Below are 18,584 nucleotides of genomic sequence, written 5' to 3' on the forward strand. Positions count from 1 at the left end.
GTTTCTTATTTTTATGTGTGATAATTTTGGTTCTTCTACTTCTGCCAGAGTTGACCTCTCTCTTGACTTTTTATTTGTGTTTGCATTTTGAATGTCATTGGAATAGGCAGCCAACAAGACACATGCACAAAAATAATAAAACCCATTTGCCTTGCACAGGCTAACCACTGACAACAAGACTGATTACTGCTCTAATCTGGGATTCCATTTTGTGGTTAGACATAAGGGAAATAGGACAAAGGCCACAAGCCAAAAAATGTAATTAGAAACATAAAAGAGCAAATTTTATCCAATAACTGTTCACATTCCTGCTGTTACCAAAACATGCTAGTGCAAATTAAACATTAATGATCTGTTACTTAAGTCTGCTGGAAACACTTTGCCCCAGTACAAAAGGAGTTGAGTTTGAAAACATATACATTACAGTTTTTCTACCAAGCAAAGCTAGGGTTTAGACATATTCATAAATCCTGTGTGTTCTGGGAGTAGGATTTGGCAAAAACATGCTTAGAAAAATATTAGGGCAGGATCTCATTGGGACTTGGATCCTGACTAATATAACTAGCTACAGATGTTTGTGTGCACTGAAAGATTTATTGAAAGACTTTAGCGTCCCAGAATAAGAGTGCCACACAGGCCTATGATAATTTTACAGCAGAAAAACAAGAAACTAAGGATAAGGGAGTGTATGTTCTAATTTCTAATGAAAAGTTTTGTTTTTCTCTGTTTGCCTGTTTCTTTGGAATCTGCAAGGCTGCAAAACTATGTTGTACTCTGGTAGGGCCTGATTCAGAGGCCACTAAGTCAGTTGGTATCTTTCCACTGGCTTTAATGGGCTTTGGACCAGTCCCCTTAAAACTAACCTAAGCCATAATGCAAATTATGTGTCCAGTAGAGTTTTAGCGGTTGATGGGCTGTGACCACCACTTAATGCACTACAAGCAGCAAACTGTCTCTTTCATTCCTGTATGCATCCCGTGTGTTTGTCACATCATGGTGTTTTTTGTTGCCTTAAACTTGGGCCTCATTGTTGAAAACACTTAAGTATAGGCTTAATGTTTCTCAGATGAATAGTTTAATTTCAGATGATTAAAAGTTTATAGGAGCGCAGCCTTAGATTAAGCTCTTTTTTGAGCTGGGACTATAGGTTTAGAAGAAACCTCTGTTAGCAACTTGATAAGAAAGAAACACTGCCAAGGACTTTTTTCCTTGCCCAGCCTTGCCACAGCTTTTCTTATACTAAATCGCAGACTCTCCCCCAGCTTCTCCCTAGCCTTTCTCATGCAGATTACAGAAGCTGGGGGAGAGTCTGCGATTTTGTATAAGAAAAGCTGTGGCAAGGCTGGGCAAGGAAAAAAGTCCTTGGCAGTGTTTCTTTCTTATCAAGTGCAAGATGCAAGCTGTGCATTTCTAACAATACTCCATTTCTAACACCTCTGTGATCATATAAACTCCAATATCCTGTTATCCCAGGCAACCATGTCATATAATCCCTCTCAAAAATGTATTGAGTTCTGTTTTAACCCTAGTTAGGATCTTCCCCCCAGTTTCCTGTTAGAAGGTTGTACCAGATTCTTACTCTTCTGATGTTTTGAAACCTTGTAATTGTAGTATAAATTATATTCATGGGCCATTTTGGGTTTTTTTTGTCCTTATGCCAACATTTTCCTTTAGCTTAAATATAACCAGACCCAAATAACATCACTGCAGTTTATGGCATAGTGCACCTATTATCACAACTTTTATCATTAACAACTGATTTCCATACATAATCATGCAAAACAAATCAGTTCATTATCACTCTGAGCATTGAAACAAACTGCTTAATGTCAATAATTCATTTCCACCGGGCTCCTCTACTTGAGATGCTACATCACCAGAGCAGCAAGCTACAGTGACTTAGCTCATCGCTACGGTGACGTAGTGTCAGCTGGCACTAACCCTGACACTGCTGGTATGCTGTGCAGTAGCTCCTTGCTACTGTGCAGTAGGGTTGAAAACGACTTATGCCGGGACTGCGCAGTCCTGGCAGGTGCTGCACAGTCATTAAGTACATTCTTTAGCTAAAGCACTTTAGTTAAAGCAAGTACTAAATGACTGCACAGTATCAACTGCGCAGTCAGGAGCATATGTAGACATGCCTATTGGGTAAATTTATCTCTTAATGTAACAACTATTGAGTGACATTCTAAGATCAAATCAATCTAGAAAATCTTTGGTAAGGCTTGTCTTATTGAAGAAATGTATGTATGTAAAAATAATACAACAGCAAAAAACTGCAGGTTTTATAATTCTAAGAGGCCGAGGTAGCCATGTTAGCCTGAAGTCAGACAGGCAGGGCAGGGTGGCACCTTAGAGACTAACTCATTCAGAAAGGCATAAACTTCCATAGATAACAGTCTATGTTAGCAGCAGTCACAATCCTTCGATTTGAGGATTGTCTCATTCACAGGTCTTGAGTCTAATCCTTGAGCCACAGATCTGTCTCCAGAAGTTGCAGGTCTCTGCAGGGGACAGTAGGCTGTGGGCTGGGATTCCTCTCCTTTTTTGTTCCTTCATACTCAGTTCTCCGCTTCAAGGGCAAGATGCTTTACCTTGAAACAGGCTGTTGCTTGCTTGAGGTTTTGGCACTGCTGGAGTTGGTTAGCAGCCAGCTCCTCCCAGCTTTTGATATTGGCAACTATTTGCTTGAGACATACCTTCAGTGTATCCTTGTTGTGCTTCCACTGGTTGCTACAAGATCTCAGGCCTTAACTGAGATGGGAGTAGAGTACTTGTTTTGGAAGCTAAGAGTTGGGCAGCTGCACATAATGTCTGGTCAAGCAAAGTTGGTGCCTAAGGATCACCGGCTTAACGCTGTTAGTGTTTGCTTCAGCAATGGCATTGTGCTGGTGTTGGTGGAGCGATCTTCCTGTTTGATGGCATGACAAAGTAGGCTTTAGCATACAAAAGTTTATGACTTTCTGAACAAGTTTGTTTTTAAGCTCATCATACAAGCTTTAATTAAAGCTCCCCTGCCACCATTTTTCATCAGGGGCATGCTGATACACAAGATGTTGGAGTTTGCTGGAACACAGCAATTACAGCACATCAGAGTGGCCTTGCTGCTCATGTTTAGGCGCCCTATGAGCCACTGTCTGGTATTATCGCTCAATGCATGGATTCCATCTGCCCCACCTGGCCATTTATAAAGATTGTAGCCTTCAATTAAGTACTGTGGTGTTTGCTGGACACTGCATTCGTGCAGGGGGCTGTCCAAGATATTCGTCTTGCCAAGTGTTGTTTTGAAGCATCTGTACTGAGATCTTAGTCTGTTCAGTTTGACCCGTACTTCTTTGTCAAGGTTGTGCCCAACAAGAGGCTTGTTTGGTGTGAGTATAAAAATCTGTAGGAATAGGTCTGACCTTTCCCAGTGGTTGGCCCACTCTGCTGCTGCCCGTAGGTTTGGTTTGGTATCCCCAATCTCTTCCAGGAGCTTGTAGGCCTCATGTATATTGAATGGTTTATGACTTTTAAGCCTCTTAAGCTTCCATTTCATCGGGTCTTCAGTTAACAGTTGATGGAGCCAGCGATTTTCATCATCTCTTGCCTCTACTGTCAGTAATGATGTTAGGGTCTGTCTTATATCACTTGGTCCAATGCCTGAGAGTACAAGGAGTACATCTGTGGGTGGGTGTCAGTTGTGCAGCCTGTTATGAGTCTCAGTGCACTAAGTACAGTGTCAAGCTTTTTACTGAAACGACTTAGGGGGCTGGACTCGATGATCTTCCAAGGTCCCTTCAAGCTCTAATATCTATGAAATCTATGAACTTCTAGACTATACACGAGTACAGGAAACCCTCACTATTTGCAGGCTCGGGATTCGTGGTTTCAAATATTCATAAATGCTGAACCCGCTTCTTAAATACACTTAAATATGATCCCGCTGCTGCCAGAGCAGCCGTGCCTTGCAGCCGCCAGCATGCATGAATGCAGTGCCTTATTTGTGGATTTTGCCATTTGTGGGGTATACGAGAACGTATCCCCCATGAATGGCGAGGGTCGCCTGTACAATATTCCGTTAGAGCATATACCATTGTGAGTGCAGTGGTTCTGAGCACTTTGAAGTTGGCATCCCATGTCATGCTGGTTAAATATCTTAAGGCAGCTACCCATGCAGAGACCTTACTGCTGACCTTTTGAACGTGATATTTATAGGTGAGGGAATGGTCTAATGCAGAGATGGGGCAATTATTTCGGCTGGAGGGATGCTTAATGAGTTTTGGTGAGCTGTTGATGACTGCAAGGATAGCCCTGCCACTTGACAGGTGCCCCGCCCCCTGGTTGCCATCTTGGGTCTGGAAGTCCTGCCCCCTAACCTCTGACTTTTGCGTCCTTTTGGGATGGGGATTTGCCATCTTGGAACTAGAAAAAAAAACAATAAATTTATATACTAAAAATCAAACATCCACAATAACATTTTAATTTTATTTTTAAAAGATATTTTTGTCCTGATTTGTGTGTGTTTGCATTGTGTATATAAAGGTGATTGCATAATAGCTCAAAATGAAGTTTTACTTTTGTATATTGCAGAGGTGTGGGGTAGTATGGGGGGCATGGGGTTTGTGGTAGGGGGTATACGTGGGGTGTAGAGAATGTGGGGGTATGTGTGGATGTGGGTGGGTGGGCATGGGGTATGGGGTGCCCAGTGGGGCAGTGGAGGCAGCACAGAGGAGCCATAGGGCAGTCCAGCATAGAGTCTGTAGCTGCTTCAGAGAGCACTGGGCAGCAATGGGGAGAGAGGCCGCTTTTCCCCTACACCAAGCACACTTCTTCCCTGCCAGTGCTGCTCTTGCTGCAGCTGTTCAGTGTGAGCAGGCAAGTCTGTAGCAGGTGCGGGGTGGGTCAGGGCTGCGCATAGGTCCCTGCCAGTACCAGGGAGCTGGGACCGGGGGTGGTGGCAGCCAGAAGGAGATGCTGCTGCCTGGGCTGTGGAGCTGCCCAGGGGGCAGCAGGACATAACATGGCGGGATGGTGCCTGAGCCAGGTGGAAACCGCTGCAGGCCAGACAAAGTCCCTGTGTGGGACGGATCCAGCCCATAGGCCATATTTTGCCAACCCCTGGTCTTATGTTACTCATAGGTGGGTTGGGGTATCCTCTTGGAGAAGAATTTAGTTGCCTACTCTGATATTCAGCATGATCTTGGCTCAATAATTGTCTGGTAGAGGGGTGATGATACTGATTTATTGATGATGAACTTTAAGTGCCACTTGTGGAGATAGTCAGTGATGAGTTCCATGTCATGACTCAGCATTTTTTCCAGTTCTGTCATATCAGTTCTTTGGGCTGCCATGGCAACATTAGCAGCATAAATGTATTGCTTAGATGTTTTATGTGGGAAGTCTGAGGTATACACAGAAAAATACTGGTGCTAGCACTGACCCTTGGGGACACCTATACACGAGCATGGAGGCTGATCCAATACGCTGGAATTCCAGCGTCTCAGAGCAGACTCAATTAATTGCAGCAATTACAGTGTTCTAGCGGCCTCCTGTGTCTCATGTATCAGTGTCCCCACGCTTAAAATTGGCAGCGGAGATACTGATACATGAGATGCAGCAGTTCTTTAGAGTGGCTTTTGGAGCCACTCTAATTAAAGTACTGCCCCCCAGCCACCTCCGGAGCACATGTAAAAGTGCCCTGGGAGATTCCGTTCTTCAGAGTTTATACTCTGTTTTTTTCTCCTTGGCTAGTAGTGTGAATGATCTGTTGGAGATTATGTTCATGATGAAAGCGCATAGTTTGCAGTCATATCATAGAGTGCAGTTTATATTTGAGGCTTTGGTGCCGTAGGGCTCCTGTAGACATGTGCGGAGCCTGCTCCAACGTGCTGGAAATCCATCATGTCAGAGCAGACTCAATCAAGTCTGCTGGAGCACAGAAATTGATGTGCTCTGGTAGCCTTCTGCATCATGTTTATCAGCGTCCCTGTGCATTTCCACGCTGAAAAAATGGCAGTGGGATGTCTTGAAATAAAATATGTTTGATGAGCTTTAGTTCAGAGTGCCCGACCACCATTTTTTCAGTGCGGGGATGCTGATATGTGACGCATGGGTGCTTTTAATTAGCATGGGTCACTAATTAAAGTACCCAGAGCCTCATCCTGGAGCACATATAAAAATGCCATATACAGTATCAATAGGTGGCTGTAAGGCCACAGCATTTTCTGCCTCATTTCAAATCCATATTCTATGTCAAATGTAGGTAATCTAACTTGGTCAGTGGTACGCTGCTCTTTTCCAAAAGCCAGCTTGTTTTTTTGGGAGCTGGAAATCAATGATGCTCTCTATTCTATTCAGGATTATGCACTCTATGAGTTTGTATGTAATGCATAGTAGTGAGATCAGTCAGTAGCTCTTTGGATACTCTGGTGTTTTAATGGGTTTCAGGATAACAAAGGTGTTACCCTTTCTTCAGGTTTTTGGAAGACTGACTTTCTTTTACACGTGAATTTCCAAAGCCATCTTTTCATTGTGGTTCTGAACTTGGTAACGGATTCTTGGAATATTTTATCTGGGCCAGCAGCCTTTCAAGTCTTTTGAACCCACACCTACAAACTGTAAAAAAACCACCGAGCAGCAAACACACATATCATTCTTTCCAATGACTCGTTCCTCCGTCACCAAGGACGAGTCTCACACAGACTTCCCTGTTTTTAGCTCTTTTTGCTTTATATTTGTAGGGAGTCTAGTATAATGGGGGGTTGAGGTGCAATCACAATAGGTAGAATTACTGATTATTATTTATTGTTGTTACGCTATACTCCTGTTAAGCTAGGGAATATTTTTTAATACTTAATTCTCTGTAAAAAACAGTTTGTGTGACTCAATTTTTTCCAAATAGTTTTGGTTGAAGAAGTGGAGAGAAAAAGTTTTTTAATAGTCAAAACAATTTGTTTTGGCATTTTTTAAAATAAAACATTTGCAGTTTTCATTTTGGAATGAAGTTTTGAGACCAAAAATTGCTAAATTGAGTTTAAAAAAAGAAAAGAAAAGATTTAATTTCATGTCCAACCAAAATATTCCTGTTCAATCCAAATATTTTTTTGCTACAGGCAGTAAGACAAAAAACAAAATAAATTATTGGCATAGCTGTACTCCATAACAACCTTGCCTACTGAGGATAAAACACCAACATTGTTCCTGATAACAATTATACACAAAGTGGTAATTTTCACTTAAAGACTTACAAAACTGCTCGAGGGCTGAGGGGAAAGGGAGGGAAATCCCAGCATGTACCTTTATTAGACAGTTACTTGGTAATTCACAAAAAAACAAACCTCCCATCAACCTGTGAAGATGACAGTAATGTTTGTATATGCCAAACTGAATAAGGATCCAAATGTAAGGATACAACAGAGCGTGGTTCCAGATTTTAGAACTGGAAATTAGGATCTAGAACTACTTTACCAATTCTAGTGGACCTAGTTTTCCCCTAAAACTCAGTAAAAGGTTTTGGAGACTAGTAAATTTGTCCAAAAATACAGTTTCCAGGGGACGTAAACTATTTGCAAATCCCTATTTGTTTCTGGACTAGTTTCTTCTGGGGAAAAAAGGGGGAAAACTTTTTGGACATGCCAAATATTTTGTTCTGGAAATGTTGAACCAAAACACGTTTTCCATTTCAATATGGTGGGGCTTTATGTTTTTGTTTTTGAAATGTAGCTAAATTAAAAAGAGTGGGGGTCAAAACATCCTAGGTTGACAGCAAAGGATATTTTTGGTGCATGTTGTTTTGCTGCGAGAGGGGGGAGGGGGATGGAAGGTTCTATTTTGGTTTGATCTGAAGAAGTGCTATATTTTTCCTTTTCAGTTCCTCAATTTGGTAATTGAAACAAAATGATGCATTATTTAGCAAGTTCTGCTTTCCCTACCCAACAGAAAATTCCCGGTATTGATGATTCGCCATTACTTATAATTATCTAATGTATACAACACATATCACACCATACCTTTGTGTGCATATGTATTGGCAGGTGAGGCCAGAGGCATAGAGAGCTCCTTCAATGCCTGGGGCTGGGGGAAGAAGGAATTATGTGCACCAGGGTGGGGACAGAGTTTTACCTGCCCTGGCTCTCTGCACTCATGCAGCAGCTGTGGCTGGTGCTGTAGCAGCATGGCCTTTTGCTGCTACCTCTGGGGGACAGACTTGCTACACACCAGCTGCAGCAGCTTGGTGGTGCAGCCTTCCTGGGGGTTGCCCCTTGTGCCCTTTTCACTCCCTCTCGCTGCCCAGACAAGCTGCTGGGCACAAGGACGCTCTGAATGGAATGGAGGACACTGTTCTGCTCTCCCTTCTGCCCCACAAATACAGTGTTGGTGAGGGCTGCTTCTGCCTGGCTCCTGCAACTGGTCAGTGCGGAGCTATTCCTGCTGCGCTAAAGATTCAGGGTGGAATGGTGCCCCCTCTGTGTACTTGAGAGAGGAAATCTGTCTCAAGGCTTCTATTTCACTTTGTTTTGCTTACAGACTTGGTGTCAAAATGTACAACAGTGATGACGTTTACAAGAACTCTTCCACTGAGAGAGTCCAGCAGCTGGAAAAAGAATTGGCAGTCCAGTTGGCAGAGTTGAAGGGAGAAATAAAAGATAATGGAGTTCTGCAAGGGACACCAAATAGGGCATACAGGTAAAGAGAACCTCTTGGTGAACAGGGAAGAGAGGGGGAATTATAGCTACAAGGTATTTAATAAATGTAGATCAGTAATTCTCAACCGTGGTACAGCAGCAACCTGCAGTGCCTTGAGCTCCTTTCAAGGGTGCAACACAATGTTAGCACTGTTAGGTGTGCAAGCATGTTTCACAAGATAAACCCAGAGATTTCACATAGGAATCCATAGTATCAAAAACATTCTGACCTGCCATGGGCTTTCTGAATTTTTTTTGCCACAGAAGAATTATTTTTCTATAGCCAAAAAATGGGTGACAGTTGAGGGGTGCCTTGAGTCTAAAAAGGATGAGAATTGCTGATATAGATAAATGTCTGCTCCCTGCAATCTTTTTTCCCCACCTTGATACAAATCATATGTACCTAGAGAGGTGCTTGACATAGAGCAGGGGAGGAAAATTGTTTTGTTTGGAAGGCCCTGTCCTGGTTGCCATCTTGGCACCAGAAGTCCCGACCCCTAACTCCTGACCTTTGCCACCAGATGTCCCTCACCTTTCCCTGGAAGTACTCCTTTTGGGAAGGGGTTTGCTATCTTGGAACCAAAAACCGCCCCCAGATTATATACTAAAAATCAAACAACCATAATAACGTTTTAATTTTATTTTTTAAAAATATTTTTCTCCTGTGTTTGTGCTTTGTATATAAAGGTGATTCCATATTAGCTCAAAATAAAGTCTTACTCTTGTGTATTGCAGGGGTGTGGAGGGGTGGGGGTAAGAGGTTTGTGCGGGTCTGTGTGTGTTTCTGCGTGTGGGGGAGTGTGGGGGTATGTGTGGATGTGAGTGGGTGGGTATGGGGGATTTGTGGGGATGTGTGGGTTTGTATGTGGGTGGGTATGGGGTTTGTGGCTTGGGTGCACAGAGGGGGAGGGTGGCTAGGGGCATGGGTGTGGGTGTGTGTGTGTGGTGGGGTATGTGCGTGTAGCAGTGAGCAGGGCTCCCCTGGAGGTGTGGGTGTGTGTGGTACGTGTGGGGTTTGTGGCGGGTGTGGGTGGGTCTGGTGTTTGTGGTATGTGATTGTGTGTGTGAGGGAGGATGTGGTCATGGGGTTTGTGGGGGAGGGTTTGTGGGTATGGTGGGGTGTGGCAGGGCACTTTGTGCCTGCCACTTTAACGGCCTGGAGCTGGCAGCTGCCAGGTGCCTGATGAGGGCAGCCATTTTGAACCTAGGGCTGCCCATATAAACAGGGCAGTTCCGCTGCTGGAGGCCAGACAACAGCATTGCCTGGCTGGAGGGCTGCTGGTATCATTGGGAGGTAAGGGAGGAGCTGTAGGGTATGGTAAGGAGGCTCCTGGTCCTGGGTACGACCTAAAACTGCACCCTGCCAGGAGTGGGTGGCCTGGTGGGGCTCCCAGTGGTGCGGGAGCCCCCAAGAAATGCCAGGCCAGTTACCACCCCGGTGAAAGGCAGGTTAGGTGCCTTAACCCCTAGCCCTCACAACCGGGTGGGTTACCCCTTGTTTGGAGGGCCTGGAGGGTGGACCCCCGGAGAGAGAGAGAGAAAAGGCCATAGACTCAGGCCTGTCTGAACTTCCCCTGGCTGGTCAATGCTGGGGCCAGGACTGGAAGGGTCAAAGGGCCAGGGGCCCACCACAAGGAACACCCAAGAGCTGAGGGCCTGGGGTTCTGGCTGGCTTGGAGGTGGGCCAGGGCTAGTAGCTAAAGGGCCTGGGGGGGACCACACCCAAAGGGGAAGCGGTTCAGGGTGCTATGCTGCCCGGTATGAAGGCAGATGAGACTGCCTGAGGAGGGAATCCAGGCGGGGTTCAATTAGGAGGATTCTGGGGCCCAATGTGGGGCCTGGCAATAATGATAACATCGAGATGCCATCTGTGAGGTTTGGGCTGCAGCATAGGGGGGAATGGCGCCTCAGATCATGCCCCCTGGCATCAGGGCAGGAAATGGGCAGCCTCCTACTTAATTGACATCTATTAATTAATTAACAAGATGTGGCGGGTGAGAAGGTAGGCAATTAGCCCAGAAACAGGTGGGTGGGCCACGGTTAAGTTAGCCCTGAGAAGGCCTGCCTGTTACATAGGGTGTGAATGGGAGTCCCCCACATGTGACCCCCTGAGCTGGTTAGCACCCATCCCTGCCCCACAACAGCATTGAGCCCACACACCCTGCAGTGCCTCCCTGCCAACAGTGTGCAGCCCCAGCACACCCCATGCCTGCTCCACATGGCCTGACTGTGGCATACCCTGCTGACCCCTGTGCATGCAGCAGGGCTAGGGCAGTTCCATGGCAGGACTTCCTTTCTAGGCAGTTCAGGTGGCAGCAGATCCTTCTGGTTGCCCCTTCTGCTGGCTCCAGCCCAGTGGTAGTTGTGGGGATCCACATGCACAGCCCTGACCCGGCACACCGTGCACCTGTTCTGGACTCGCATGCCTGGGCTGAGCAGCAGCACCAGCTGGGCAGAAACTTGCTCAGCATGGTGGGAAAGTGGCCCCTCCCACCTCGTTGCCACCGGGTAGTTCTCGTTGCAGCTGCCTGGAGCCTGTGGCACACTGGGCTGCCCTGCATCTGCTCTGCGCTATTGCCACTGCCCTGCTGGGCAGCCCAGAGATGGCAGTGACGGAGCCCAGAAGTGACTGAGCAAGGCAGCTCGGTGCAGCATGGGCTCCAGGTGGCTATAGTGAGAACTGTCTGGCGGCAGCAAGGGACTGCTTTCCCCCCATGCCAAGCAATGGTTTCTGCCTGGTGCCACTCCTACTGCTGCTGCTGCTCAGCTCAGATGGATGAGTCTAGTGCAGGGATGGGATATGCCAGGTTGGGGTTGTGCGTCCAGGTCCCTGCCACTACTGGAGAGATAGGGCCAGTGACAGCAGCTGGAAGGAGCCGCTGCTGCCTACAAAGGCAGTTCCTCTGTGGAGCTACCCCTGCTCCGCTAAATGCCCAGGGGCAGCAGGATGCGCCACAGCTGGGTAGTGCCTTGGCCAAGCAGGGCTAAGGGACCCACTGCAGGCTGGATCTGGCCCATGGGCTATATTTTGTCTACTCTCGTCTTAGAGGCTTGGATGCACAGCTCAGAATCAGGTCCTTTTTTTTCTTTTTTTTTTTTGAGAAGCCTGTGTCTTCCACTGACTCACGACAATAAAGCAAGTTAATTAAAATGGTGGTGTTTTGTTTGTTTGGATTTTTTATAAAGTGCAATTTAATGTTTTAGATCCCAGACAAAATATAATCTCCTCTGCAACCTTGATTATTCTTCCCTACACCTCTTACAGTAAAAAGAAGTGCATTTTAATGTTGTTTCCCCTACCTTCCTGTTGGCCATGATTCTGTTGCCCTTATTCAAGTGAGACTTGGTCACTTGCTATTTTAAAATGCACATTCCTTTTATGTAGTTGTGTAATACATTCAGGTAACATTTTCCCATATGTTTTAATACATAGACATTAACAAAAATAGACCTCCACTATCAATTCCTCTCCCATTCCACATCAGTTCTCATTCTTCCTGTTGCCTCACCAGAGGCAAAGTGAGCTCCTTCAGTAGCTTGGACAGAGTGTGGGGAAGGGCCAGGGCCAGGCAGTCTTACCTGCTGTGTTGCCAGCTACCTGGGGGCCCACCAGTATGGTTTCTCCTCTAAATCAGTCCCTGGGACTGGTGCCCTGCTCACCGCTGTATATGCTACTGTGCCTTGCTCATTAATTAGTATTAAGATCAAGTCATGTCATCCAGGCCTCACTTAGGGGGCAGAACTTCTCTTTACTCTACTGGGAGATTTAGTATGGCCTACATGACAGATTGCAGTCTTCTGTAGAGATAATAGAGTTAACGTTGGTCCTGTAGAGCAGTTTAGCTTCAGTGTTGTGCATGTTGGCACAGGCTGATTTGCTGAGTCATAAAGTTAAATATACCTGTTGTCCCGGGGGCTGAGGTAACAAGGGACACTTACCTGAAGCCCAGGACAGGAGAGACGCAGAGCCGGAGGGAGAGCAAGCGCGGCTTGTTAGCCGCATCTTCGTACAGCTGCGGCCAGCAGCTGACAGCAGTGTCAGATGCCAGCCGGGGGGTTTAAAAATGGCGGCCACCGCTCCGGAGGTGGCAGATAGCCTGGGGATCAAGCAGCGGTTAGGGCCAGTGACAGCGTGGGATCCCCGAGATGGGCAACGCCAAGCTGGCGTGCCGGAGGGAGCAGCGACCCAGAAGGGAAGCCTGACACCGGGGATGCCGGTGGGTCGACCCAGAAGCGACGGATCAGGTGAGCAACTGAAGATCAGGATGACCCAGGAGGATTCAGAGGACCCCGAAGTAAGTTCCGAGACGGTGGGTACGGGCTACGCCGAACAGGTGCGAAGGACCGAGGACCACCTGGCTGGAGGGAGATCGGGGCGGGATCACTGCCAAGACCAGCAGACATCGGTTAAAGGAACACGAGTGGGGCAGCTAGAGAGCAGCTAAAGGGAATCCCTTCCCCCCTGTTCAGGCTAATAGGGATCCGGTGGAGGGTCAGCGAGGTAGTTAGGACGTTAGTAACTCCAAGTGGGGAGTGTCACACCAGGTGAAGGGTTTGTGGCGTGGGGTCTATAGAGGGTGCGACTGAGGCACCAGTGCAGGCTATTGTGAAGTGGTCGACATTAAGGTGGGAGTATCCCACAGATTGTGGGATTGAGGACAAAAGCCGTGTTATAAGCCTGCAGAAGCAGCATGGAGCAGGTGTGGGGAAGTGGAGCCCATAGGTGGCGTGAGGCCAGGGTGTAGGGGTGGCGGAGCCCCGTGTGCAACTGGCGGGCCAAGCCCGGGCCACCAAGGTACCTGTGAACTAGCCCTGTCCCACTGGGGAAACAACAAGTCGTGGCAGGAGAGAGCAGGGTTGGCAACGTGGAAGAACGAACACCCACGGTAACAAACAGGTCCGGATGGGGAGTAGCCACCAACCAGGAGGGCAGAGCTCCCAGGAGCGACACAAGATGGCCCGTCGGGGACACCTGTGCTGAACTCAACGTTGCTCTGTCTACACTGCTACCAGTACCTGGACTAGCCAGTGGTAAACTATCTGTATCAGTGCAGTATTTCACTTGGGTTAAAATAGGCTGTGCTGTCCCTGTTCTGGTTCTGGAGCTTAAGTGGTTCAAAGACCCAAACTAGTCTTTTACCCTGGCAGTCCCCATTTGGAGCTGGCATGAGTATTTGCTACCTTGTGCCATGTAGACAAACTCTTTGAACTTAGGTGTATCTACAGTGGAGGCATTCCCTTTATTATATACATATGTACATGTCATGTGTGTATATTATAAGCTCTTTTTTTCTATGGACAGGTTATTGGAATTTCCAAATTACAAAGCATGTTTACTAAGGAATGCCATGACGTGGCTAGTGATGATGTAGTCACTACTTTGGGGGTAGAGATATAATAATACTGAACACCAATATACCGTTAAGGATTTAGCTAGAGACTGCAGGAGCATTCAGCCCCCACATCCTGGGATTTCCCTTATTGACCAATGTTATGTAGATACAGAATATTTTTTCAGCCCTAAAGGACTCTTGCCCTATGGATAGTATTTAACACCCCTTTATGCTACTTGAATTGTGTTGGGCCTCATAAATAGTGACAAACAACTACATTAACAGGCACTGCTTTGTTTCCTGTTGGTTTTTCTATAACATTCTTGTGGATAATCTTTTTGCAGCTCTGTTCCAATTCCAAAGGACTCATCTTATTTCAGGAAAGAAAGAGAGATGATACTGAAGAAAGGTTTACAGGTAACTGAAGCCTATGCTGGCATGACAAAGACCCTTTAGCTATATTCCAAATACATAGTAACTAAAAACTGATTTTGGATAAAGCGGATTTTTTTCATGAACAAAGGGGCTGTGATTCGTGTCTCCATTTTTAACAACTAAATGCTTGGAGAGCAGGAATAGTCCTAATATAGTGGTTTGCAACTTAGTAAAAGGATACTTTTTCCTCTGAAAAATGTATTCTTATAATATTAGTAATTTTGGACCCAGTTCTGGAGCATTTGGCATAAGACTATCCCTATTCAATTCAAAGGCTGCAGGACCAAGCTCATAACAAAGTTTTCTTTAACTGAAAATAAATTCATTTTGATATCCTAGGTTGTGGAGAGACGGAAAGCCTGCCACTAAGACCTTTCTGGGAAGGGCGGCTTTATCTTTTACAAAGCATGAATACTCCACAGGAGTGAGTCCTGTCCCTATGCCCCTGGAACATTTGTATTTTCAGCTGGGGGCACACAACATCTATCTGTCTGAGAGTTGGTTGCTGTTTGTTTGTAGGTAGCCGAAGCGAAACCTCTTGTTGTTCAGGCTGATGTCATGCAGAGGGAGCTAGAGAGCTGTCTGAGACGAGAGTACACAGAAGAAAACCTGCCTCTGCTGCTGCATCAGGTATTTTCACTGCTGCTCAGGGAGTGGCATACTGTTCCAATATGCTTGTCCTATGGTGGCTGACACTGTCTCTCACTTAAAGAAAGAATTACATGAAACTACATCCGTGAAAATGGCTTGCAGAAAGTGTTTCCTTGGAGAATGGTGAACCACTTGTGCTGTTCTGTTTGGTATATAAACAGGTGTCCAAGACATCTGGGACAATCTGGAACAACTTCCAGGTGGTTTTTTTTCCCCTCTTTCAGTGGGCTTAAGAATAATGCTACATTTTTACTGCTAGTGGCCTGCATTCTAGCATCCTCCCTGAAGAGACTAATATTTTATTCCTACAAGTAGCAGCATTTTCTTCACTGAAATTATTTGAGACGAAAATTGCTATTCTGTAGGGAGGAAGGGGAAGAGGGGCAGGGCACAGGTCCCAGGTGACTGACCAGCTGCTCTCTTTTCCATATAGGACATGCTGGGAGCATCTACATGAGATGTTTACTGACTAATTAGCTGTGTAGTAAATGTATGTCTACACATGTGCCCACATGTGCCCCTAGGCAGGAGTAAATTTACTAGGCAGGAGTAAATTTAATTTACTCTGCAGCAGGGCAGTACTTGTAAATACAAGTACTGTCCTGCCGTAGAGTAAAAAACCCTGCAGTACAGCACGTGTGGGCGCTGCCCCAGAGGGCTAGGGCACAAGGGTGCTTCAGTTCAATGGCTGCCTGCTGACTAGTCCCTCACTGAAGCACCCTTGTGTCCCATCCAGCCCCTCTGCAGCACATTGAACTGGGTTGGAGCAGTCCTGGCTGGCAGGCTGACCCCCGGGCCTCTGCCAGCTGGGGCTGTTCTGACCTGGCTCGTTGTGCTGTGCTCCTGGATGCATGTGCAGGCATGGTGCCTAGGTGCAGTAAGCTCCAGAGTTTATTTAAGTATGCTAATGGCACATGTAGACATGCCCTATTATTACTGCTTTAGTTCCCCATAACCTGAAGCTGTTGCCATTTGCTTCCATTTGCTTAAATGTGGCATATTGGTTATTTTTGGTTTTATTAAAGTTTTTTACAGACAGAATTACCCAGCTGGTCCAAAGCAAATATTTGCACTTGCTAAGATGGCAGAGATTCTGTAAGCACAGCAGTGTTATTGAACAGCTCTATCCTCTCTATCAGGTATGAACCAAAAAAAAGGAGCAAAGTACATACCATGATTGTGTGCCTCATTATGAAATATCAAGGTGTCTGTCTCGCACTAGTGTCAAAGCCTAGGGTCATTACCAGTAAAATACACAGAAAGCGTTGTTTATACTTCTGTAACACATGAGGTGGCCTTGCAGTTTCCAGCAACAGAATTAAAACACAGGGCTATCCCTGAAGAAATTACAGTCAGATGATGGAAGGAATTCTGAATATAAGTGATTGGTGTATAGTAGGCATGTGTCTTGTTACTTACACATCTGTTGCTTAAGTTTAAAGGTAAGCACCAGGTGGGCAGTACTATGCTTTTGCAGATCATTTCAAAGGAGCATTCATACCATATTTTTTAATAAGTGGAATTGCCTAGGAGTGTGTCCCACATTTAATAGTGTTCAATATCTATATCATGAACTGGCAAATGGGATTTGTGTCCACTTTGTAAATTTGTGCATGGTGATGAACTGGGTGAGGCAAAAATCACCCCAAAGGACAGGATTAGGGTACAAAATAGCCTTGATAGTTTGGAAAAATGGCCCAACATGAATACGATAAAATTCAATAAAGGCAAATGTAAAGTACTATATCTAGAAAGGCATAGTGAAATGTACAGACACAAAATAGGGAATAACCAGGAAGGAAGCAGTACTGCAGTAAGGTACTTGAGAGTTTTTGTGGACCACAGGCTGAACAGGAGTCAATAATGTAATATAACAGCAAAAAAGGTTGGACTAGACCCTTTGAGCTTTATTCTAGCCCTGTTTTTTCTTTGATCAGTCTGCATGATTAGGTATTCTTTATATGCTATATATTTGCAGAATGTAGCTTTGAAAACTTAAACACTTTGCTAATAGCATGTGTATAATATACATCATTCATCTGCAATTCAAAGTTTCTGAGTACTACATCTTCCTAGAGGACCTCTGTTGCTCTAATGCTCCAAAATCCCAGAGCATTGAAATCTTCCAAAGCTGTACATATCTCTGGTAATGACCTTAACACAGTAATCTCACATTTAGCCCAGCAAGCTAGTAAGTTAAAAGGACATGGCTTAGCAGCCTGTAGCATTACATTGGTTTATTCAGCATAATCTGTTTGGATGAAACCTGGGATAAAGTCACAGAAAGGGCCTTTCTCTGAAAATGAGCAGTTCAGCATGAGTGCGTCCTGGGAAAGTGGAAGGCTCTTGCTCTTTTCAGCTTTCTGTGTTCCCATTTATTGCATTTCAAACAATGCTGTACTGATTTCGTTCAATAAGAGGTCTTTAGGAAGCACCTTTCACTGAAAATGCAGCTTTCACCTCTAAGACAGCTCAGCTTTGTGAGACAGAAGAAAACAAATTCCAGCACAATAATTTTAAATGATTTTCTTTCCAACATGTAAATGCAGTTCTTATGGGCTTATTCACAGTCCCTAAAAGTTGTAGTTAAATTGTTGACGAAATTTTCCATTAAGGATTTTATGTAGCTATATAATAAATGTTTCTTCTATTTTCTATCAAATCTGCCTGTACCAATACTTCCACTAAATCTTCTGATTTCAATGTGGATGTTTTGAGCTTCCTCTTGGTTGCAGTCAGATATCTGGAAGTATCCTCATAGTGTTATGCTAGCAGCATGGGAGAACAAGAACGAAGGAAACATTAGAAAGAACTTCTGCTTGATATTTGAGCAACACTTTTATGAACAGACTCAAAAGAGAGTCAATAGACTGATCTCTGTGACACAAGATAGAAACTGCTGGGTGGATTATTGTCCAGCCTGGATGCCAGTATGGCATCTTGCACTTATTAGCAATATTGTTGGCAGCCTCCTAAAAGAGGCCAAGAACAGAAGGGACCTGGAAGCTGAATAGCTTTCAATTAATTATTACTAGTCAAGACATGGATACGATGAAGGAATATTTAGAAAAGCTTGAGCAACTCTGTCTTCATCTGACCCTCTTTTTTGTGGCTAAAGCCTTCACCTCAATACAAGAAAACGTGCTAGTGTGATCCTGTGGTTGCTTAGTATTCTAATAATTTTGGTTCTGGAGTTTGTTTTTGACAGCTGGCATAGATTGGGAAACTAAAGGGAACCAATATTTATAACTTGCCCCTTAGTAAGACTAAGTTAAAATGCTTTTAAAATGTTAACAATGGAAAATGGGAAAGAAATGGTAAAACTCCTTTCCTGTTTCTGATCATCTCTTGTCCACTTAGAGTATTATTTAATAGGGCTACCGGTCTAGGAGCTTTCATAACCCTTAAGTTATCTACCTGAGATATGAGAAATGTTTTTAGAAAGTTCTGGAATTGTGGTGGTGACATCATTTGCTTTCCCTTGAAGTCATTGTTGGCA

General features: G+C 45.1%; 1 protein-coding gene across 1 annotated transcript in view; it reads left to right on the forward strand.

Moving 5' to 3' along the window:
* Positions 1–18,584, forward strand: part of LOC149873015 (uncharacterized) — a 148,494-nt gene that overhangs the window by 1,529 nt on the left and 128,381 nt on the right. Inside the window, exons 2-5 of the mRNA XM_090031419.1 lie at positions 8,509–8,667; positions 14,344–14,416; positions 14,954–15,064; positions 16,111–16,224. Coding sequence (XP_089887545.1) covers positions 8,522–8,667; positions 14,344–14,416; positions 14,954–15,064; positions 16,111–16,224 — 444 coding nt within the window. The 5' untranslated portion in view covers positions 8,509–8,521. The remainder of the gene's footprint in view (positions 1–8,508; positions 8,668–14,343; positions 14,417–14,953; positions 15,065–16,110; positions 16,225–18,584) is intronic.

The sequence above is a fragment of the Crocodylus siamensis genome, chromosome 1, assembly GCF_052110815.1.
Source record: "Crocodylus siamensis isolate JL-2025a chromosome 1, ASM5211081v1, whole genome shotgun sequence".
In the NCBI taxonomy this organism is placed as follows: domain Eukaryota; kingdom Metazoa; phylum Chordata; order Crocodylia; family Crocodylidae; genus Crocodylus; species Crocodylus siamensis.